This window comes from Neodothiora populina (genome assembly GCF_041146345.1).
Source record: "Neodothiora populina strain CPC 39397 chromosome Unknown canker_contig_1, whole genome shotgun sequence".
In the NCBI taxonomy this organism is placed as follows: Eukaryota; Fungi; Ascomycota; class Dothideomycetes; order Dothideales; family Dothioraceae; genus Neodothiora; species Neodothiora populina.
Genome location: NW_027191419.1, coordinates 187,315 through 210,490, shown reverse-complemented (window position 1 = coordinate 210,490; position 23,176 = coordinate 187,315). Strand labels below are relative to the sequence as shown.

Below are 23,176 nucleotides of genomic sequence, written 5' to 3'. Positions count from 1 at the left end.
AGATACATCAGAGTCAGAGTCAGAGTCATGGGGATGGGGATGGCAGGACAGCAGGACAGCAAGGCCCCGAGCACGAGAGATGGCTTAGTCGGTATATAAAAGCAAGGACGAAAGACATGGCCCAACGGAACGGAATGGAGAAACAAGTCAAGGTACAGTACATCTTACATGTGTGAAGTTGAACCTCGTACGTCGAGGGGAATGCCATTGTATCCGTAATCTTCTTCTCTCTCTTTTTCCTTCTGGGTGGGAAACCCTCTGGATGGAGTAGTGCTGTTCATTACTTTGCAGTACAGTCTACGTCTTTGTTCCTGGATTCTCGGCGTTTTGTTTGTATTTTGCGCTTTGGATTGATTGATTGAATGGCTAGTTGACTGTCTGACTGATTGACTGACTGTCTGGTTGACTGACGGTATATACATTCCTGTTCATGAAAACCCCTTCCATGAGAAAACATTAAAATGCAAAAACATGCTAGATGGAGAGATAGATGATCAAAGTATCTCTCTCTCGCGCCGTAGCCCCCACCCACCCACCAGTGCAAAAATGTGTGCTGCGCAAGTATAATAAAACAAAAAACCTCTTTCTCTTCCTTTCATATCCGTTCAAACTGGACTTTGTTGATATCTGGTCGGTCATTTCCGCTGTCCTCCTTTCCTTCTGAATCTTTCCTTCTAAATCTTGGTCAAATTACTTACTTACTCCCTCTTATTACCCTTCAGATCCTCCTGCGCCATCTTGACAAAGTCAAAGTCCACAATACCCACGAGATCCTCAATGTTGGCCACGAGCGCCTCGAGCTTATACGTGATCATGGTCGAGATGATCTCCATGACTGCGTATGTCGAGTATCCGAACTCTTGGATATGCTTGATATGCAGGGCCTCGGGGTCCAGTTTTCGTAGTTGTCTCGAAAGCTGGAACGGTTGCGCGGGCTCGATCTTAGCGGGCAGGGAGCGACCAGTCGCGATTGCTGCGCTGAGCTGTGAGAGGATGATTGTGATTCTCTCTTCGCTCGGGTTGATGGGTCCGATCAGCTCTGCTAAATCTCGTAGCCATTGGCGACTGCGCGAGGATTCGGGCAGGTAGTCTTTGGAGAGGCCGCCGACTGCCCAGACCTGGGTCGCGAATGACAGGAGAGACATGTAGTCGAGCAAGACGGTCATTTGGTTCAGGATGTCGTTGTAGATTGCGGTGGGGAAGCGTCCGCCGAGCGTGGGCTCGTACTTTTGCAGATAGACGTTGTGCTTGACGGATGAAGTGAGCAGCATGACCTTGTTGAACATGGCCTTTCGAGTGTGCGACATCAGATGCGCAACACTGTGCTTCTCCGTCACGTCGCCCTCTTCGCCCCGCATTCTGGTCTTGATGGACGCGTGAACCACGGCATGGTAGTTGGCGAGTAGTTGCATGCTGGTGGCCATTTCGTTGCGCAAAAGCCCTCTTGCCGTGATCGGGTAAGGCAGATACGTGAAGAAAATAGATGCGCAGGTTCCCCAAAGCACACACGCAACACGCATGGCTGCTACGTAGTATGGTGCGAACCAGTAGGTACCCTGAGCCGTTGCGACAGGGATGGTGAGCTTCTTGACTTGGAGCTCGTAACCAATGGACAAAACCTCGGTGATCAGGATAACGAGCCAACCAATGATGTACTGAGGCCATCTGATGAGGAAGTACATTTGGATGAAGGAAGCAAACCACATGATGACAATGACACCACTGCACATACGTTAGCTGTATTTTCCAATTGAGTCACAGGAACAGCAAAACTTACGCGACATGTCCATCAGGAATGTACCACACCAAGTAACAGATGATCAGTGCAGCAAATGAACCCAGGATACGAAGGACGTAGGAAACTCCAGATTGTCCAGCTGACATGTTAGCTCCAATAGCCGCGATAATCACAGACCAAATCAGACGATAATGCGTGAAGATTTCTTGCGTCTGGTGGAGGTATGCAACAATAGCACAAGACATGGTAGCACTGTTTCTGCTGTCAGCGTTGAGGAAAGGAACAAAGCATCATCTCACTCACCATGCTGATCGGAAACCGAAACTGAACTGCGGGCCCTTGAGGAAATCCTGTAGTCTGCGGACTTTGATGCCAGCCCTTTCGTATGCATTCTTCGGGGGCAGGTGCTCTACATTGCGAGCGACACGGCCTGAAGTTCCAAAAAGCAGCTTGGCTTCTACCTTGGAGTGGGGTCTGTCATCGTCGGCAATGGATGACTCTGCAGTATCGAAGATGCTGATGAGCCATTTCTTGAGTCTTTTGAGTGAGGGAACGATAAGTCGGTTTCTCTCCATGACGCCCTCGGCCACGGTCTTGTCGGCGTATTTATCCAGTTCAAGAATCGCAATGCAAGTGGTATAGAACTTTTTCCACAAGTCAGCAATATTCTCAAGAAGTACCAAAAGGGACCACACTTACCATGTGCTGCATATACAGAATAAGATAAAGCTGTTGGCGATCTCTTCGAACGTGGCCGGTAATCGTGTCGTCCTCGTCCATATCATACTGACCGAGAGATTGGAGCTTTTCCATCTGAGCAGGAGAAAGACCTTTGCTCTCCGCCCAAGAAGACAATGCTGCACTCCTGCCGTTCAAGAACTCATTCAATCTGGCCTCGAGGATTTCGGTGAATCGCGGGCTACCGGGCTTGATCGTCTCACCCTGAGCTTCACGATCGGTCTTTGCGTTTCTCTTCGCACCGGGCATGAAACCGAGAAAGTTCTTCGTTCCCGGCTTGGGGATGATTTCGAGTTGTAGACCAGCGTGTTCGAGACCGTCTTTCATGGCTTCAATCAGGGCAGTCGCAGGCTCGACGAGAGCACCCACGGCTTCTTGCCATACGATTTCGTATTCCTCCTGGTAGTCGGCCCTCGAGACTTTGGACTTTTCGTCGAGGGTTGCTGACGACACAGAAGCATCTTGAGGGACCCAACCTCCGAGAGCCTCAATGCGCTCAAGAATATCTGGCACATGAGCCATACCACCCCTGTAAGACAATTAGTAGCTGCTGGTTTCAGTCGAAAGGAAGACAATTCTTACAGAGGCATCAAGATCCGTCGACAGAGATCAGTAATGGCATTCAGATCTCTCGCACGCAACTTTCCCCAAGCAATCTCCCGTTTTGCCATTGCCAACTCATTATGCATCTTTGTGTATACCGCCTTGACTCCGGCCATCCTTTGCTGCATCTTAGCACCCTTGAACTTTTGTTTTTGTTCCTTTGATTCACCCTCATCGTCGCTGCTGGCTGGCGTTATAGGGAATGTAGGTGAGCTGAGGAGATCATCCAGATATTGTGCCGTCTCATCTAGCACACCGCGGACACCCTCGAGGTATTTCTCTTGGACTTCGATAATCTCTGATCGGCATGTTACAGGATAGATGATCAGTCCCGAGACAAAGGAAATGGCGACACCGGTATAGTAACACTTTGTTGTCAGGTAGATAAGTTCCCAGCATTGCTTCCATGTCGTGAATCTCGAGCATGAAGTGAACTGGACAATAACGAAGATGTTGAACAGGATGGTCGGAATGAGTAGATGGATATATCTTGCTTGCATACTGTTGCTGAGCAGGATATAGAAGAAGAGCCAGACACCAGTGACGGCTTTCAAAAGTCAGCTTCTGCGACTCTTTTACATATCACATGACAAAAACATACCACTTTGCGAGGAATTGTACCTATGCAGTCCCTCCGGATCGGTGTGACGTCTAGCTTGAAGTCCGGACCAAGTAGCCAGCATTGTCATGGGAATGGCAATAGCCGTGAAAGCGCAGATGGTGAACGTCATCTGGATGAGCTTCGCACGTGGTAACAGGTTGACTGTGACAACAGCGATGATGGAAACGAGGAAACCCAGGGAGGTGTAGACTTGGGACACGGCAGTAGCTTGATAGAAGGCCAATGAAATGGCCACAGGGACCGAACCTCTGAGATAGCAAACATGTTAGTTTTCTTGTTCCACTAGAGAACTTTGGTGGGGATGATTACTTGAACATGAGATATATCATTTTCATATCTATGCCTAGCGAGACCCATCCGGCCTTAAGGCGATGGCCAATGGAGAGCGCCATGTTTGAGATTTGTGGCGGCTGATATACAACCTCGGATAGCGAAAAGCGAAAGGTCTCCTCGAGGGAGAGAGATCAGAGTAAAGGATCAATATGCGAAAGAGAAGACGGAATATATTATCTTTCAATTGTTTTCAAAAGTCGAAACCGTCTCACACCACCGAACCCAGCTCAGGTACTCTTCGGATGTGGTCCAATTGTAGAATGGATAAGTGGGGTATAGGATGTTTTGGAATAAAGCTGTCTCGTCTTGCTAAATCTCTCTGTACTCTTTCTCGGTCAAGCACCTGGGGGAGTATGATGGTAATGATAAGAGCAGGAAGGATTTCGAGTACAAATCGCAAATGTCTTTTCGGCGATGGGAAAAAGAAAACAATAATATTGCGAACCACCAGGGATGTTGAGCCACCTTATCACTCGACCTACGTTAGCTATGGAACTTCCGCCCTGATCCGGAACGCCCAGATGGCGAAAAAAACGGATGGGTGGATTTTTAAACAGTGGTTGATCCTACCTGTTTGCCCTTGACACTATGCGCGCGTTCTGCGAAGTGTGGGGTTTTGGGTAGCTTGTGTAGCTAGTGTTCTGCATAGCTTGGGATCGGTTTTACTAGAAGGAAAGAGCGGCGGCCCCAGCGGGCGAGGGCGGGCAGTTGGGACCGACCTAACCCTCCAAAGCCGACTACCTTTTAAGCAAAGGCCACTTTGGTCTCGAGATGCCAATCAGTGAATCACAATTGATCCCGCCACCCAGCGTTATGACGCTGTACCTGGACCACGTTCACAATCTCGACCCAAGGTATCGATAAGTGCACGGCGAATCTTGCATAACCTCGACCCGGAATAGGCACGGAAGGCGATATAAAAGGTACCTGCGGATGTCTATCTGTACAAGTACAGATGCAAAACAAGGTTATATTTTTGCCTTTTCGGCGTCTCGGCGAGCTCTTCAAACTCGTTCCATGTCTTGCTCCTCGTCAAATCACGTCCTGCGTTGTCCCAAAGCAAGGGTCCTTTTGACGTCGTGTCTCGTCTTCGTTGGGTTGGCTACTGCGTCGAGGTTAAGGTACCTTACCCACCAAGGGGTCGCGGGGGCCGGCCACACACAACGTCTGACATACCGACTTTACTAGTCCGACTTACCGTCCATATAGCCCTTAGTGTACGTTGCGCAGATCAGTGGAAAACGTGCCATTCCAAGATCACACCTGGGCCTTGAGCAGAGAAACAATATTATGTGGCCTCGGGTTCTCATAAAAGACGTTTTGGGCGCGCTGTTCTGCTCTTCGTTCACTGCTGGAACTCTGGTATCTAATGGACATGAAGGGCCCCGCTCCTGAAAATGCAAAGTCAAAGAACGTACGACATGCTGGGTGAATGCACGGCTGCTAATGATGTCCTCCATCTGTTGATCAATGTAACTCTGCCATGAGGCACTTTTTGGAAGTTCGTCCACTTTCCCCACTGGCTCTCGTGCATCATGAGGGTAATCCTGGCCATTGCTGCGTTGATCGACGGAGACACAACAATGCCCATGCACATTTCACATCATCGAGCTCCTATGCCGTGTCCATATCGCTACCGCCTCTTTGCTCCGTTTGCACATACTCAACAAACTCATCAATCACTCCAGGCCATGCCGAATCCTCACTCCACCAGCCCAGGCTCTCATCTTCCAGGGTCTTGTGGGCGAATGCCAGAGTCTGATCCCACATGTCCTTGTTGACACTCCTCTTCCACCGGTTTTCCAGGAACTCAATCCACCATTCCAGAAATGGTGATTGGGTCGTTGACCATTGCAATGAAGGCTCGTTGAATAGTAGGCGCCAGAACACGATGGCTACGTCAAGAGGTACTGCTTTCTGTCCTTCTGGCCGGGCGAGCACGAAAGAGTGCTTGTAGATGTTCTTGAACTCTGACTTGAACGATGGCTCCGCGAGTCTGCTGGTTCGCTCTTCGACCAGTTTGCGAATGCCACTTAGATCGCTCACTCTACCGTATGTGTCAGTAAGTGCAGAAGGTTGTCACAGAAGAAGACGAGACATACCCTGCGGCACACAAGCCATCCACAAATGGTGTTCTCTCTAATTTCCCAAAGACTGGCGCGCCCACCGCCTCGCTGAAGATCAGAGGACCAACACCCTCGAGATCGATGTCCATCTCTTGAAGCATTTGCATTGTGCCGTCGATGTGAATCTCGTCCGGGTACTCCTTGGGATCATCGCGATATGAATCAAATAACTTGGTGGCCGCTGCTTTGTGAGGACTACTCGCTGTGTTTGCGCCACCGCCGAAAAAGCTGTGAGAATCATGATTTAGCAGTGAACTGTTCCAGTGGTTTTGTATTTGTTTCAGTAATGTGAATAGTGCCGTGACCAAGGCTCTGACATCCCGCACCGGCAGTCTCAGTAGAAGTCTGCATCCGCTCTCGGATATACCAGAAAGGAACATGTAAGGAACGTCGAATGAGGGAAAATAAAAGAGAACCTACGCATTTGCAGCGGCATTGTCATTCCAACCATTCTGCTTCAACAGCTTCGCTGCCGTGGTTCTGTCCATGCCAGTCATACCAACTAAGGTCTGGATGGACGCCTTCTGCGCGGTCGTGTAAGCTGGCGGCATGTTTGATTAGTTCGAGGCCTTGAGTGCTCAGATGTCGTTGATATCGCAATCGAAGAAGCGCGGGGTGTAGTAGAGGGGAAGGCGGGGGGTTTCGAAGACTGGTGACGCGGGACAGCGCAGTGAGAGTAGCGAAGGTAATTGGCAGGTCACGCGGCAGGCCAACGTTGTGAGGAAGCGCGGCGACAGAACAGAGACAAGACTGGAATTCGGTTGTAGGTGGAAGTGGAACAGATGGGAATAATGATGAACGACTATGGTGCAGCACCAGCGAGACAGACACCAGGGCTGCGACAGGACATGATAGGGCAGGTAGGGCTACAACTCCAAGCATAAGAAGGTAAGGCAATGTCGCATGCCAAGCCGAAGGCTCGATAACATCATCTTATCGATAAGTTCATCGGGGAATATCCAATCAATGCCGCGGGCGCCCTCCATCGCGGTGAAGATAGATCCGGAATGTAGATATTAGAAGGGGGAAAAGAGAGAGAGAGAGAGAGAGAGAGAGAGAGAGAGCTCACCGATCTTTGGTTTCTTCGGACTCCGTTGCGACGGTGACTGTGCGTCTCCCATAGCGGCCATGTCAGCACTGCGCTTGTTCTTAGACGGGGGCATAGCGAGCGCTATCGAATGGTCCTGGTCCCTTCAATGAAGGCCGATGTCTCGGTTCATGAGATGCCGGACGAGGCAGGAAGCCAACGGAGGTCGAGCCGGAACAATGTTCGAGAGTCGTCAAGGCGTATGATAGCATGAGATGGTCGGGCCGTCGAGGGTTCGGATTCTAATGTCTGTGAAGTCTGTTGTTTACTTTTCGCGTTCCGCCAAAGTATAGGCACTGCGTGGGTGAGGTTGGGCAAAGTCGCCAATCCGACAAACAAACGCAACACTTCAGGGAAGGGTTGTACGGGGTCTATCGTTCTAATGATGGCTATCCCTTTCGGACACGTCAAGGAGCCGAAAGTATGGGAATCTAGAATGCAATAGCATGTCACTTTGAAAACTTACCTTAGGAGGATATGGAGTACATCTTTACGTTACCTCGATCGTGGGATCTGCCGACGGCGACTTTGTTACCTTGGTCGCAGCTTCCGCTTTGGAATGTGTATGAGTACTCCATTGTCGTTGGCTATCTGCAAACACTCCAGAGCAAATTTGCAAAGTAACCTGAAGGATGTCTTCGTCACTAGGTATACTTGATACAAATTACCTCGTTCTAGAACGGTGTGATAGTATACATTCATAGTCTGAATAGTTGCGATGATGGTAGTTTTGACAATATAAAGTCATACATGACGATCCGCGCATCCAATCTCTTCTCTCCTCTCTCCGCGTCGAACATGCCTTTTGTAGGATATACATAAAATTAGGGGTATTGTACGGCAAAGTGCTCATCTCCAGCGTTATGCTACCGCTTGCTTATCTGGTCGCGCCCACTAAACTCAGTCACCCAGAGGCATAGCATCAAGCTCTTCACCGAGAGCTCTCCAGTTCTCAGCTCCAAGCTCGGCATACTTGACGCGCTCCTGGCTCCATTCCTGGTGTGTACGGCTGATGTGGTACTGCGAGTTTTGAAAGTGCATGATCTCGTCCCGAACGCACTCTCTGATGAAGACACCGCGGGCGTGTTGGTCCACAATGGATTGCTTGTCCTGTCAATGTGTCAGTAAATGAAGCACTTTCCTGCAGACTCGAAGGACGGAAACTCACCTTGATTATAGCACTCTCGACCTTCTCGGCTTCGCCAGGCTTGACGAGATGCTCGGGCTTGGCTCTGATGCCCGCAAGCTTGTTCTCGTTGCTGGCTATTCTCCTCTCGAGCTGCGGTATGTTGTCCTTGGAATACTTGTCGCGACGATCGAACATGTCACGCATGCTCACGAGGGCATCCCGTTGCCTCTTGAGGTCCTCCAAGACACCCAAGTCCCAGGCGCGCGCTTCATCATCGAGCAGGGACTGATTCGTCGACAGGTGTTTCGCAGTGGCACTCAAGCCGGCATTCAGTAGTGGTATCTCGTTGGTGTCAATGGCATATGTGTCGGCGGAGCACTCGGTGAGACTCTGTAGTGACAGTGTGACGCGGCTGTACTCTGCGGAAAGACCGTAGTTGTGTTTGGTAAGACGCTCCATCATGTTGCAGAGGTTGATGTAAATCTCAGTGGAGCGTCGAACACCGGATCGCACTTGTTCGAAGAGGTCGGGAAGAGTGGGCGGTAGAGAATCTTCGAGGCCCGGAGGGAGTGACTTGCCAGTGAACTCCTCCTGCACAGAGATGGTCGCCTGCTTGCGCCACACGGCGAGTTCCTAGAGAATAGTCAGCAGGTACATCCGAAGTTATAGACCCGAGCGCAGACATCTACCGTAGGCACAGTCAAGAACATGATGACCAGCTGTTCCTCGCGTAGGACAGGATGGCGCACGAGGGCATTCGCGAAGCGTGCGAGGCCTCTCCTGCGCTTTTCGATGAAGGTGGTGTCTGCCGCAATGTGTTTGCCGTTGACTAGAAATCATCAGCAGGGCGGAAATGAGAGGCAGAGCTGGGGTGGATGCATACTAGCGACACGCTTTGGTGGCAGAAGAGGCAATTGTCTGAATGGATACCGCTTGTGTAGGCAGTCCAGGAGCCATACGAAGTCGCTGTAACGTCTGATGACCTTGCTGCCTCTTCTCACACTGGCGACCTCGTAGTTCCTGTGCTGGAACATGAACATGCCTTCCTTCTCCTCCAGCACATTTACCGTGACCAGCTCCTCCACTCCACCCAAGGCCTTGTTCGTGCGTAGCTGGCGGGCCAGATCGTCGGGCGCATTGCCACCCGGGTCACCGAAGCCTCCAGCTACTCCTCCATCATCATCGCCGGATGAAGGGCCACCGAAGCCAACACCGGCTGGAGCAGAGAATGTACCCCAACCACTTTCGCTCGTGGGCGGGCGAGTGGCTTCGAAGACGGCAGATCTCGAGGTGTCAGGCTGTTCGGAATGGGTGGTGAAGTTGCTCGTGGTCCTCTGGTTGACACTGGGGCCATTGCTTCCATTGGCGAAAGACGAGGTGCCGTTCTGCGCAGCAGCAGCAGCGTGGTCGTGGCCTTTGTGCATATCCGGACTTCCCCAGGGATCCGAGTCCCATCCGGCGCTGCGCATGGTCCCGGTCTGATTGGGGCCAGTGGAGGGCTGAGGCGGACGGCCAGGGGTTGCGAGCGGAGGCTGCTGCTGATCTGGCGGTGCTTGTTGCTGTTGCTGATGCTGTTGCTGATGCTGCTGCTGTGGAGGTTGCTGTGGAGGTTGAGGTCGCGGCGGTGGCTTGAATGAAGGCAGTGATGGAATGGGTAGCTCTGTATCGGTGTGACGGGTCAGTGTGTCAAGGTCCCCGCTCATCAATCAATGTGTGTAGGGCTTAGTGCTACCATGTATACACAGTAGTATGTGTGCAAGTACAGTATAAGTGGGAATTGACGTACTCGATTTCCTCTCATCCACAGCATCAAGACTCAGGTCCTCGCCCTCCTGCGCCAGACCGATCAGAGCAAGCAGGACATTGAGCTCTGGTCTGCCCAACACCTCGGCGCTGCCTCCGATCATGTCGATGATCTTGGCCTGTTCGGCGGCGCCCAGACGGCCATCGACGAGCAGTGACCTGATCTGTTCGGGCTCGACGCCTCCCGTCTCTGCGCTCAGGACATCGAAGGCATCAATGTATGCTTCGGGCACGTCGGTCGCTGGCAGAAGCGTCTTGATGACATTTCTGCGCGCACTGTTCTTCTTTGGGTTGGGGAAATCCCAGGGCGAACCGCCAGCAGCGGTGTCGTCATCGTCATCGAAGAGACCACCGGAGCCAGACGATTTGGCGCCGGGCTCGTCGTCGAAGAGCGACGACTTGGAGGCCTGCTGGACCGAGGGCGGAGAGGTGCCGAAGAGAGACATGTCTGGTTAAGACGCCTCTGCAATGGCTGTGGTAGTGTGGGAGGAAAGGAAGGAAAGAAGCTGTGAAGCTCGAGATGCTGGAGTGGCAGGCGACAGGCAGGTGCCAAGGTGGAAACCAGAGCTTCCGGTCTCGAATCGGAACAAGCAGCGATCAGAGTAATGCGAGAGAGCAAGGGGTCTGTCTCTCCTGCTGCAGATCTCGATCAACGATTGTTGCTGGGCTGTATATCAAAAAGATGCGATGCAGTAGTAGTAGTAGAGCAAGGTATGGTAAAGTTGGAGTACAGTAAGGCCGCTAAGACTGGAGTGATGCACCGCCGAGGCGAGTCTGAGGTAGTTTCCCGATTGAGCGATAGCCGGCCAGACTTGCCTTGGAGACTTTTGGTTGCTTCACTTCACACATACAAAGGTACATCTCAAAGACGACTGACTCCAAGTCTGAACTCTCTCGCATTGCACGGTTCGCTCGTTGCTCTTGCGAGCCCGAACCTCCTCCACACAATCTTGCGTTCGCTGATAAGCCCGTCTGGCGGGCCCGTGGGTCTACTGTATCTGTATCTGTCATTTGTCAGTGCACGTGGCTTCCACTAAACTCCCCCGCCTGCTTTATCGCCTTCAAACGTCACCATTGGAAGTACGTGGACCGTAGCACGACAGACGGCAGTCGAGTTCGTTGATGGCACAAGTCGACGGCAGAGAATCAATAAAGTATGGCCGCCGGGGTGATCGACCCGGGGATACCGACTATCACATAACCATAACCCTATACAATGGTGATAAACATCCCTAAATCAAAACGCCTTTTTTTTTGACCTCGAAACATCCATGGGTATCTCTCCGTTAATGCATTTGTCGTCCGCCTACCGTACACCGTCTCTATATCAAGATGATCCCAAAATAAACAAAATGTGATGAAATGACTAGTCAGTCATCGGCCAACTCCTGAACACCCTCGATCGAATATCATGCTGTTGAGATCCGATTGATGTTGGTTTGGAGGACTCGTCTCGCTATCCTCTGGCACCGTAGTGCTGCCATGTTGCGGGGCTAGCATAGGTCACGTCTCCATGCTGGGAGGGCCTGCTCTGGATGTATGTGCTGGAGAGCCAGGTCTGTTGTGATTGTTGCTGCTATTGCTCTCGCCACTGCTTTCATCGGAAGCAGTGTTCGATTCGGCAGCGCCTGTGGCCGGCCTGACGGCAGCACCCTCGGTCTGCGGCCTTGCGCTCGATGCCGCTGTCGTGTCGCTCCACGTCAGCTGCCTGCTCCCCTCCGAGTCCCGCGGTTCGGACTCGGTTGCGCCAAAGTCACGCGCTGCCGTCGTGCCTTCCGAGCTCAGACGAGTCGAGGGCTGGCTGGCGTCCTTGCTTTTGGCCTGTTCCTTCTCCAATACACTCGGACTCCAGGCCGCAGCCCCTCGGGGTTGAGCGGGAATGACTGTCCAAGAACTTTCGTCATTTTCTGCAGTCTCCCTCCTTTCTGCTCTTCGTTCGCGGAAGCGTTCCCCTTGCTCGGCAGCAAAGGCACCGAGTCGTGCGGTAACGTGCCATCGGGGAAATGTATGCGCAGTTGTCGAGGCTGTTGTCTCTGTCGCTGCCCGAATTTCGGCTGGCGGCGTCATGCGTTTGCGCTTGAATGGATGGGGCACGTGCTGCCATCGTGACTGACCACCTTGGCAAGATTTGCGCATCTCAGTCCCCTCCGAAGTCCGTCGCTCATCTGGTGGCGCTTGATCACGAGGTTCCGGGTTGATTCTCCGCACCGGCTGTGGTACGTCGGGCTGGCCATCATAGTTCACAACATATACTGTAGAGGCCGCGCTCGTCGTGTCTGCTCGACTGGGTGGGGATATGACTCGAGGTGGCGGTGGGGTGGGTTGGGTGACGGCTGAGGGAGAGGCAGTGGTCGACACTGCCGCCGCTGCGGGTGGACGAGGAAGGTCTCCGAAGGTTATGGACCTCTGTTCTATGGGGTTTGTGTGCGTTCTACCCAGCGGGAAATGGGTCCTCCGGGGTCTCTCCTGGTCGAATCGGCGGCGCAACGAGAGTCCGCGGATGTGTTGCTTGGGCACCTTGGCCTTGTCGTCCCCGGCGCGACTGAGGGGGCGATAGTCGTCCCGCGGTTTGCGAGTATAGGTCATCTCCTCAGCAGGAGTGAAATCCAGCATCTCATCGCCATCAAAGATCTCCCGGCCCAAGATGCCGTCTTTCTTCTCGTCTCTCTCCAGAGCCTCGATCCTCTCGACCCACTCCCACACGACGACACTGGCGGCGGCAGAACCGACCCAGCGAAAGTAGTCACCCCAGGCGGCGACGTCGGGCTCCGAGACGTCGGTGACGAAGAAGACGACCGGGGTGAGGATAGCGACGTGTGACAAGAGGGCTACAACACAGATGTTCCTCATGCGGCGATGATAGTATGCATAGCGTCTCTTGGTGATGCCGTAGAAAATGACCCATGCAGCGTACAAAAGTCCAACGGCGAGCTCAAACAGATAGCTCAGGGCCGGAATGGCATCGACGAAATTGCGCGGCCGAGTGATGTTGTCGACCATGAAGCTGTTCAAACAAGAGAAGGTGGTATCGAGAATGATCAGAGCGAATCCGATCCATTTGATCAATACCTTTTCCTTGTGGCGTGGAAACAGGCGGATCAAAGTCTGGACCTGGGCGAGCCAGAGAAAGATATCGGAGATGACGCGAACGACACGGATCTCCATGCTTCCCTCGACGCGAGCGCGCATGGCATTGGCGTCCATGTATCCTCTCCAGTACTGGGCCTCGGCGACTTTGAAGGTGTCGGCGGTGGCGATGGTCATGGACACGGCGACAGCCAGGGTAGCGACCTTCTGCAACCACGGTCGCGAACCCACGCCTGGCCCAGAGCCTGCTCCGGTGGCGCCGCCTATCAGACCGCGACCGCTGGCAAAGTTGGTCCCTATACCGCCCATGTAGAACGAGCGCGGATTGATGACCAACATGACAACGAGCACCCAGGCGAGGACGGTGGTGGTGGCAACGACGTAGGTCTGTGGGATGGTCGACGAGTAGAAGGGCTCCTGCAGGTCGGCGACACTGGAAGGATCGGTCTGGCCAGGATAGTGGTAGCCACTGGTACATTGCGGTTGGAAGACCAGGTTGGCGGTCAGAGTGACAATGTGGTCGTGGGCATAGCTGATGACGCCGCCGGAAGGAAGGGTAAAGGGTGTGCAGCTCTGTGGGTTGTTTGTCAGAAACCATGTCTGTTGTCTGCTCCTCTTGCAAGACTCTACTAAAAACAAGGAAAGACATACAGGAGTGGCTGCATTGGCTGCCGTTGTTGGGAGATCCCACAACTGACGCGGCTCCAGGACGGCAGGCGACATGCCCGACCGTCGCAGTAATTCTGGCTAATCCGACGCGGGAAGGTATGGACAAATATGGCAAGTGCCTTGATCGAGTGTCGGCGACAGTGGCGATATGATGGGCAGTAGTGATGGTGGTGACGGGCGGCGCGCACACACATGCGTCTACGAGGGTCGGGTGTGTCGTCTCTTCATCAGCGAGACCATGGCGAATGTTGCCAGTCGAGCCGTCGTCGGAGTCGTCGAGATACGCGAGTGTTGGCGACAGTGACGATATAACGGGTAGCGGTGATGGTTGTGATTGTGATTAGAAGATGCGGAGAGGTGGGCTGTGGGCTGCGGCTGTCAGAGTGAGGAGAAGTTGCAGATTGCAGATTGCAGGTTGTAGATTGCAGCACAGTCTGAGGCAGTCGTGGTTGTGCTCTGGGAAGGAACGGACTGAGACTCTCCCCCCCCCCCCCCCCCCCAAAGTCAAACAAAGTCAAAGCCACAAAACCCGCATAAGAACTGCCAGAGTCCCAAGCCAATCTGCCAGCATCTGGCCCGCCTTCGCCCTGACTGACAAGACTGACAAGACCGCCGGAACTGAGCCTAAGTGAACCTAACGTCCACGCGGCGCCGGTGTTCGAATCCTACTGATATCTTACTGCACACCCCATGCCCCGTGTGTCGCCCCCGTTTTGTCTGCTAATCCGGAAATCGTGGTAAAAGCTTGTCGGCAAAGCTTGGCTTTTCTTTCTCTCCTCCATGTGTCTGTCTGTTTGTGTCATGGACTACCTGATACAGATCAATCATGCAAATGCGGGGGCACGACGTCAGCATAATAACACAGCCTTCCTACTGCTGTACAAAGCGTACAGTTCAGTAAGGGAATATCCATTACTTTACCTCCTAGGTAGCCAATCAGGTCAGGAAGTATCGTGACTTCAATTACTGTATACAAAACTGCTTCGTTTCCATATACCATAGTCAAGAATCTCTCCCACGATACTCATCTCGTTGATCTCCCCGTCCATCCTTGACGATGACTTCAAGTCCAGCAATCTGTGACACGGTAGACATCACCAATATCCACCCCTTCCTCATTCGCAAGACCACTTCGACGACTTCTGGTTCCAATGTCGTGAGCTACAGTCATGACCTGGGCAAAGGTCCCGTTCTGTGGCTCGTCCATGGCTACCCGCAATCTGCATACATGTAAACGTTCATGTTTTCTCGTCGTTAGATTCATGCAACTGACCGAGCCGGTAGCTTTCGCCATGTGCGTTGCAAGACGCCTTTTGGTTGTTTGTCTCGTCGCTCATGTTTCTTGTAGATCGTGCCTATGCTGAAAGACAAGATTTCTCTTTTTATTCCCGAGGTAAGTGAAAGCGCGTCACTTGTGCTGCTTGATGTTGCCTCGATGCCTTCGATTTCATACATGAGTTATACGTCTTGTCTTGCCACCTCTTTGTGAAAAGGACTCGGTCAAAGATACCTTAGCCTATCAGTCAGACGGTGGCATATCGCTTTGCTCGCAATGCTTCCCCGACTTTGATTCCGAGATCCATCGATTCTCGAATGTTTCCATTTTCATTTCTGCACATCAATAACCACATCTGACACCACTTCTTCACTCTCCGCTCTACACCCGAAGCCCAAGCATTCCATAGACCACACGGCAGTAGCACGAGAACTAAACCCCAACAAAAAGCTCCCAGGCTACGGCATAAGCACGCCATCAAAAGACCCATCCCGCAGCGCCGTAGCCGCCGCTCTCCTGGAAACCTCGCACGCCCTCTTCCCCTCACGACCCATAATCCTAGGTGGCCACGACCGCGGCGCGCGCCTCTGCCACCGCATAGCCGTGACCCACGCCGGAAGCCCTTCCTCGTCTTCAGCTTCATCTCCTCCCTCCGACCTCTACACCTTCTCCCTCCTAGGCCTCATACTCCTAGACATCGTACCCACCCTAACCCAATGGCAATCCTTCACTTCGCCCACAGTCAGTTCCAAATACTACCACTGGGCCTTCCTGACCTCCCCGCCCGCGATCCCCATGCTGCTCGCCTACGGCGGCGACAGATTCGCGCATTCCCTACTATCCAACACGTCTGGCCCGGACGCCTCCGCCGTCGCGGCATGTCAATCCGACTCGGCGTGGGAGCTCTACGAGGCTCTGCACGCGAAGAAAGAGTACATCGAGGGCGCCGTGGCCGATTACTCCGCTGCCGTGCATCCTGAGCCGCAGGAGCAGAGGGACGAGCAGGACAGGGGCCAGAAGATCGCTGTGCCGCTGCTCGTCATGTGGAGTTTGGGAAAGTTGGGTAAGATGCATGGCGATGTCGGGCGGATCTGGAAGGAGTGGGTTGGGGAGGGCGTCGAGGTGCAGGCGAGGGGCGTCGGTGGCGGTGTTGGGCATTATCTTGCTGAGGAGGCTGCGGACGTCGTGGGTCGTGCGGTTGGTGAGTTTGTGGAGAGCGTTCGGGGTGCGTAGAGGTGAAATTGGGGTTCATTAGTCGCGGCATTCGTTTCTCGCTATGCATGGAGATGATGATGATGATGATGATGATGAATATACACAGGGGTAACCAGGAGGGATTGATCATGTCTCCCAAATGTACCATCTGCTTACAGACATCGTTCCTAGTTCGTGAGCAATTGTGGGATGATAACGGGTATAGTGCATTACATGGCAAAAATCGAATGCACCAGATTTACTTCTACATCACATAGCAGCGTAGGAAAGAACATAATCAATAAGACACACGTGTGTAGAACTAAAAAGAAGATTCGTTTTCATATCGTTGCCTAAAGTCATGAGAACTGCTAAACCTGAAGGGGAAGAAAAAAACTCATAGCATCGTCTTCATTTCGACAATCATACCCCGTCCATCCATCAATACTTTCAGCCGTCCATCGTCGTCAGGAAAGAAATAGAAAGGAAAGAAGAATATCTAATCGCCCCTGGCGACAGGAACGCCAAACTTGTCGTGCTGGTAGTCCAAGAAGGTGGGCTTGTGGGTTCTATCCTCATGAGCCCGCTCGCCTGACGGGTGCGTGTTATGGTGGCCATCGACACACTCCTCATCACCCTCGTGTCCAGGGACTGGGGCACCGGCGATTCTCTCCTCGAGACCGCCTGCGCCGAGTCCCGAGCCCGAACTGCCGTGACCACGGAAGCCGCTGGTGGTGGTACTGTGGCCGGTAGTGGACGAGCCAGGGAAGGGGATGCCGCCGGTGGTGTTGCTCTCTGAGCCATAAGGTCCGGCGTTAGTCACGTCGTAAGCTCCGTCGTGTCCACGTTGTCTCTCGTTCAAGCTCAGGCCGCCCATGCCAGATGTCGCTTGCGAGACCTGGCTGTCGTTCGCTCTAGATTGGTTGGCGCCGTACGCGCCGGCTCCAGCAACGCCAGCGGGTGCGGCGTATTCCTCAACCTTGCGCTCGGTCTTCTGGCCTAGACTTTCGTGTGGTCTACCAGTGCTAGAGCTGTATGTCTCGTCATCGAGGCCAGTGCCACGGTTCAGCTGACTTGCGGCGGCACCATCATGGACGTTGCCCTGATCGTAGGGCTCTCCTGCGACGCCGGAGCCTCTGACGCCGGAAAGCGGCTCCTTGCCAGAGTGGCTGGCTCCATATGCACCTGCACCGGCAAGTCCAGCAGGAGCGGCGTACTCTTCGACTTTACGCTCAGCCTGGTGGCCGAGGCTCTCTCTCGGCTTACCCGAGTTCAGACCATACGAGCCCGATCCCAAGCCCGAAGCTTGACGTCCGAAGCCAGGCTTTCTGCTCCTCTCGCTCTCCTTGCCTTGACCAAGGCCTGATGCAACGCCGCTGACACCGGTGTTACCGGCACCAGGTCCGGCCTTGCCAGAGCCTGCATCCGAGCCTAGCTCACTGATGATCTTGTGCCCTGAGCCTTCATTGTGAATGTTGTCGTCAGTGAAGTCGTCGACGTTGTGCGAACGACGGCCACCAGAGCCGGGGGCAGTGTTGCCGTCGAAGAGATATCTGTCGCCCGATTGTCCAAAGTTGCGGTCAGAGCCGAATGCTTGACCGTGGAGATGAGAGCGGTTACCTCCCGAGGAAGTGCTGCCCTGGCTGTAAGTAGAATTGCGATCACTGTGAGTGGTGCCAGACAAGTTTCCGACTTCGCGAGTGGCATCGATGCCAGTGGATCCAGGTAATTTGCCAGCAGTGGTGGTTGTGGTGTAGTGGTTGCCTTGCTGGGTAGCGTCGGCTCCAATGCCGCGGCTGGTGCTGGGTTGGGATCCAGTGTTGTTGCCATATCCCGAGGTGCTCTCGTATCCTGCAGGGACAGAGTTGGTTCCAGTGCTTGAGCCAACGGTGTTGCCAAGTCCGTGCTGATGTCCAGTGGATGAAGATGCAGCACCGAGATCTGAGGGTCTTGTTAATCATCTGTCATATATTTTCCATATATAGCATAATATGTACCTTCGACATTTCCAGCATCGTAAGGCTGACCAGCACTACCGGATCCGAGCTGGCCAGAGATGGGCTCGGTGCCGACAGTGCCGTCTCTCTGTCTGTCAGAGACCAGCTCGCCTAGCTGTTCACCAGCAACTTCTCGCTCGTTGGTGTCGTAACCAACGTAGCTGGCGGCCGCGTTGGCTGCATTTCTGATAGTCTCCATTTTCAAAGTATTGCAGGAGAGATTGTCTTGAAGGAAACTTGGAATTGGTTGACGGGATGTGTGTATTGGTGAAGGTCAGATAGTAACAGATATCAAAGTTGCAAATGGCAAATCGAGCAGGAAGCAATTGGGATATCTACCAGAAGATAAGTGATGTTTTCCTGTTCCATCTCGACCCTCCGTGTCCGTGTGGAGCTCAGTGAATTGTGTGATAATGATGATGATGCTGGTCATGACGTATGCGGGGTCGTCAGGGCCTGGATCAGTGTTGGTGGTAGAGAAGGCGTCACAGAAATGCCCCAATCCTGTTCTTGTGGAAGCTAATCCACTCGTACCAGTAGAAAGGAAACCGTAAGAGTACAAAGACTGCGCTGTGCTCAACGGGAATCGACCATCGATGGCGTGTGATGATCGCCTCGATCACCCAGATTTGCGAGCCTTAAATTTCACGGAAGTTACCACCGAGAACAGGTAGCGCATTGCGTGATCGGTATCCAGGTACCAAGAAGCAAGTTTATGGCTATATCTCTTGTGCACCGCCCTAAGTTGTGCCGTATTTATGCATGTGTGCAGTCCTAACCAATCGAACAACGCCTTTGCCCCGGGTATAATGCTCGTACCATCCATCTCACAGTAGTCTGTAGTCATCTTTTAGGTAAGGTGAACCGATGACCTGACCGGCTTCTTCATCATTGCCAGAGGAATGATCTGATTCTTCGCCGAGGGGCCTCTCTTAATAGGCTTTCTACATGCAGGACATGTCCCTACGTTCCTCTCGCTCGCCCTCTCGCTGGCATTCAGCGCCTGTATCAGACATTCGTGACAGAACAGATGACCTGAAGAGACAGATCAGAGGGTTTGTTAGTGAAGCATAACGGGAGAAAACTCACCACAATGTGTGACACTCATGTTTGTAAACCGTTCGAGGCAAATCATACATTGCAAGTCGTTCAGCCTGACAGCCTTGCCGCTTTCCTCCCTCTGCCTCTTGACCAGTTGCTCGCGTTCCTTTTCGAGGATTGCTTCCTTAGCGGACGAAGAGTCGGCTTTGTTGGTTGACAGATCAACCTCTTGGATGCCGCTATTTCTTCTCCTTTTCGCGTCGGGTGTTCCATCTGAGGCGGCACCTCGCGAACGCTTGCGTGTGAGTGTAGCCGAGGTGCGGGGCATGGTAAAGGGAGAGGAAGTCGGGGAAAGAGAAATGCTGGGAGAAGGAGAGGGTGAGTCAGTGGCGGAGCGTGGCTCTTCGGCTCTTAGCAACACACCCCGGACAGGTTGCTCGTTGTTACGAGGCGGCGGCGGCGGTGGTGTAGGTAAGCGACGTAGGTTATCTGTGCTGCGACCGGCGAGCGAGCCTGATTGTGCGACAGAAGACGATGATGAAGATGTCAGACCCTGGGTTGGAGGGTTTCCGAGTCCGGACGTGTCACCTCTCAAGGCGGCTGTGAGTGAGGCGATGGGGTTTGCGTGACTCAGTGGAGGCAGTTGTCTATAGTAATGGGGACTGAATGAGGGTGGCGTTGAACGAGGTGCTTCTGCTGCTACTGATGGTGCGGCTGTTGGTCGAAGCCGTGGCCGCGCTTGTGATTGCGCCTGCGTCTGCGTCTGGACTTGCACGGCTGCTTGGGGTGGCGGAAGTGATCGATGGGGCGAAGAAGGTGCGTCCCTTGATTCGGCGTGAAGGTCGCTGGGCCAATTCCTGTGCGCCGTGAGTAAGAATGCTGGGTGTGGCAACAAAGAAGGTGGTATGTATGCGGTACCTACCATTCGGCGTTTGTGTCCCATCGATTACCAGAGGTGTCAGCTTGAAACCGGGAAAAGTTCAGAGACGAGTTGTTGGCATCATAATGCCCTTCGTTCTCGGACATGACCCAGACTAAGGTGCCTGACTGCAGCACTGTACAGTCCCGAGAAGGTGCTTATAAAGATGGAGATCACAGGGAGACCACTCGTCGCGCTCATAGGCGTACCTCAGTCTACACACACAAGAATGACAAGAAAGAACATGGCAGACATCTGCATGTCGCAAGGCCGAGTCAAGGAGCAGACCGAGTATTGAAGACGGCCGGCCTCAGGGTACAAGTTACTACAGTATAGGGTAGGTAATGCACGGTAAGCTACGTACCTGTACTGCATCTGGTAGGTAAGGTAAGACCGTGAGACAGGGAGAAAAGAACGAAAACACTATTCGTAGGGCTTAAGTCCGCAGTGCACCCTGAGCAGCACCCAGATGCTCGGATCCAAATGTATTCGTTTTTTCCACGCAGCTCTGGAAGATCTGGAAGAGGATGCACACCGCACAACATTTGTTGTTCCTCTAGACAGTGGTGCGAGCTGTTGCCGTCTTGTTCAGACCCTTGAATGCGATTTCGTCCCTTGTCATCAACGGTTCTGCCTGCGACTGACTGTAGTTGTACGAGTATCTGCTGGACCTGCAAGCACCTTACTGCTGATCGTGCAGCACGGGCCATGGCGATATGAGAAAAGGCCAAATGACGATTACCTTCACATTTCACCTTGAGATACCTTGCAACTTGTTCTATCCTGCAGTAACAGCAACTTGAGTTACTGCAGAAGAATGAGGTAGCAAAAGAAGAGTCACGGAGCGACTGCACATACAATAAAACCAAAAGTTTGAGCTTTTCCGAACAGAGAACAGATATACTATCATTCTGATCCGGGCTAGTGAAGTTTACAGGTCATAGATACCAGTAGAGAGCCAAAGACCCGTACTTTACTCCTAAATGCGTCTCCGACGCCCCTTCTTGATTGCTCGAGACGACATGGCGCGATATTGAAGTCTCTCTCTCGCCTTTTGACAGCCAATAAAGAGTATGCGACCCAGCCGCAGAGCCGTGACGGGCTGTCGATTTGTGCGCACACAGCAGACTTCTCTCTTGCGACTGTGTTGCGCGCCTCGAGAATGGCAGGAGCAGTGGCAATGGCAGTTACAACGGCAACCACATCACCATCACCCTTTTACCACCACCAACAGTGAGACTCGCTCCAATCTAGGACTCGAATCGCAATCAAGATACAACGAAATCGGCGTGCAACAAATCAGCAGTCATGTCCATCCACAGCTGTTTCCTGCCGGCGGTACCAAAGCTCCAGAACAACTCGTGGAGCTGTCCAAGGACCATCTGCGTCGCCATGATCTATTGGGCAAGAACACCGACAAGACACCTCCCATTGCCTTCGACCTGCCCCAACTGCAGGGCGCTTCCCTGGATGAGCATTTCTACAGGATCGGCATGGACTCTGCGGAGCCATACCTGTCAATGGCCAAGAGGTATGCCTTCGCGAACCCACCGCCCAAGCCCAGGAGATGGGTACGACGTAGCGGCTGGACCAGATACCATCTGGACGGTACCTCGGAGCCTGTTGACGCACCAGAAGAGCCTGTCATGACCTTCGACACCGAGGTCTTGTGGCGCGTTTCTTCTTTCCCCGTCATGGCTTGCGCCGTGAGCGACACTGCCTGGTATGCGTGGTTGTCGCCCTGGCTCCTGGGCGAATCGTCGTCCGATCGACATCTGATCCCCTTGGGCGATCCCATGAAACCGAGAATAGTAGTCGGGCACAACATCGGATACGACAGAGCTCGCATCGCCGAAGAGTACGACCTCACACAGTCCTGCAACAACTTCCTCGACACCATGTCTCTTCACGTCGCTGTCAATGGCATGTGCTCCAGACAACGTCCTACATGGAACATGCACAGGAAGGCTCGGGAAAGCAGAGACAAAATCGCAAACTCAGATGCCGCCGCTGATCTGTCAGTCTTGCTGCAGGCCAGAAGCGTCGGAGATATGGAGGAAGAGGAAGAGCTCTGGGTCGGTCGCAGCTCTGTCAATTCTCTGCGTGACGTGGCAAAGTTCCATTGTGGCATCACCATCGACAAAGCGAAGCGGGAGTACTTTAGTGAGCTCGAGCTCGATGTGATACGGGAGAGGCTGGACGAACTGCTGGACTACTGCGCTGCAGACGTCGACATCACCCACAAGGTCTACAGGAAGGTCTTCCCTCTATTCCTCGAGACCTGCCCGCACCCCGTGAGCTTCGCCGCACTCCGTCACTTGTCTGCAGAGATCCTGCCTGTCAACCGCTCATGGGAAGCCTACATCGCCAATGCCGAGGCTACCTATCGAAAGCTTTCCGATGCTGTAGAGCAGCGTCTTGCCGATCTTGCTGCGAAAGCTCTGCAGCTGAAGGCACAGCCAGAGAAATTCGAAGATGACCCATGGCTGAACCAACTCGATTGGTCTGGCCAAGAGGTCCGCATGGTCAAAGGTAAAAAAAAAGGTGATCCTCCGCGACCCGCTGCTCGACAGAAGATGCCCGGTATGCCCCAATGGTACAAGGATCTGTTCGCAAAGAACGATGCTCCGATAACATTGACTGTGCGCACCCGCGTGGCTCCTTTACTCCTGCGTCTGGCTTGGGATGGCTATCCTCTTGTCTGGTCCGACAAGCACGGCTGGACCTTCCGGGTTCCTGTGCAAGACTCGAAGAAATACCACGACAAGGGTGTACACGACTGCGACATGTCTGAAGAAGAGAATGAGATCTTAC

General features: G+C 53.2%; 7 protein-coding genes across 8 annotated transcripts; 1 reads left to right on the top strand and 6 right to left on the bottom strand.

The window, feature by feature from the left end:
* Window positions 1-698: 698 nt before the first annotated feature.
* On the bottom strand, window positions 699-4,093 carry AAFC00_000051 (uncharacterized protein; the record flags this gene model as incomplete). The annotated part of the gene is made up of 7 exons (XM_069345260.1): window positions 699-1,722; window positions 1,778-1,990; window positions 2,042-2,382; window positions 2,438-3,005; window positions 3,059-3,626; window positions 3,681-3,949; window positions 4,011-4,093. The coding sequence occupies 7 exons, from the start codon at window positions 4,091-4,093 to the stop codon at window positions 699-701; spliced, it is 3,066 nt and encodes a 1,021-aa protein (XP_069196228.1).
* Window positions 4,094-5,648: 1,555 nt separating this feature from the next.
* On the bottom strand, window positions 5,649-6,711 carry AAFC00_000050 (uncharacterized protein; the record flags this gene model as incomplete). Its single annotated transcript, XM_069345150.1, has 3 exons — window positions 5,649-6,081; window positions 6,137-6,388; window positions 6,581-6,711. The coding sequence occupies 3 exons, from the start codon at window positions 6,709-6,711 to the stop codon at window positions 5,649-5,651; spliced, it is 816 nt and encodes a 271-aa protein (XP_069196227.1).
* Window positions 6,712-8,147: 1,436 nt separating this feature from the next.
* AAFC00_000049 (uncharacterized protein) lies at window positions 8,148-10,625 on the bottom strand (the record flags this gene model as incomplete). 2 transcript variants are annotated; one of them, XM_069345028.1, is made up of 5 exons in its annotated part: window positions 8,148-8,357; window positions 8,416-9,009; window positions 9,060-9,205; window positions 9,260-10,036; window positions 10,163-10,625. In XM_069345028.1, 5 exons carry the CDS (start codon window positions 10,623-10,625, stop codon window positions 8,148-8,150), a joined length of 2,190 nt encoding a protein of 729 aa, XP_069196225.1. The 2 variants fall into 2 exon arrangements, with proteins under 2 accessions (XP_069196225.1, XP_069196226.1); XM_069345029.1 differs by having other exon boundaries at window positions 9,066-9,205.
* A 1,057-nt stretch (window positions 10,626-11,682) lies between these two features.
* AAFC00_000048 (uncharacterized protein) lies at window positions 11,683-13,989 on the bottom strand (the record flags this gene model as incomplete). The annotated part of the gene is made up of 2 exons (XM_069344914.1): window positions 11,683-13,839; window positions 13,918-13,989. 2 exons carry the CDS (start codon window positions 13,987-13,989, stop codon window positions 11,683-11,685), a joined length of 2,229 nt encoding a protein of 742 aa, XP_069196224.1.
* Window positions 13,990-15,292: 1,303 nt separating this feature from the next.
* Window positions 15,293-16,444, top strand: AAFC00_000047 (uncharacterized protein; the record flags this gene model as incomplete). The annotated part of the gene is made up of 2 exons (XM_069344809.1): window positions 15,293-15,328; window positions 15,662-16,444. 2 exons carry the CDS (start codon window positions 15,293-15,295, stop codon window positions 16,442-16,444), a joined length of 819 nt encoding a protein of 272 aa, XP_069196223.1.
* Window positions 16,445-16,904: 460 nt separating this feature from the next.
* On the bottom strand, window positions 16,905-18,601 carry AAFC00_000046 (uncharacterized protein; the record flags this gene model as incomplete). The annotated part of the gene is made up of 2 exons (XM_069344703.1): window positions 16,905-18,346; window positions 18,403-18,601. The coding sequence occupies 2 exons, from the start codon at window positions 18,599-18,601 to the stop codon at window positions 16,905-16,907; spliced, it is 1,641 nt and encodes a 546-aa protein (XP_069196222.1).
* A 651-nt stretch (window positions 18,602-19,252) lies between these two features.
* AAFC00_000045 (uncharacterized protein) lies at window positions 19,253-20,469 on the bottom strand (the record flags this gene model as incomplete). The annotated part of the gene is made up of 3 exons (XM_069344591.1): window positions 19,253-19,437; window positions 19,492-20,300; window positions 20,366-20,469. 3 exons carry the CDS (start codon window positions 20,467-20,469, stop codon window positions 19,253-19,255), a joined length of 1,098 nt encoding a protein of 365 aa, XP_069196221.1.
* Window positions 20,470-23,176: the final 2,707 nt, after the last annotated feature.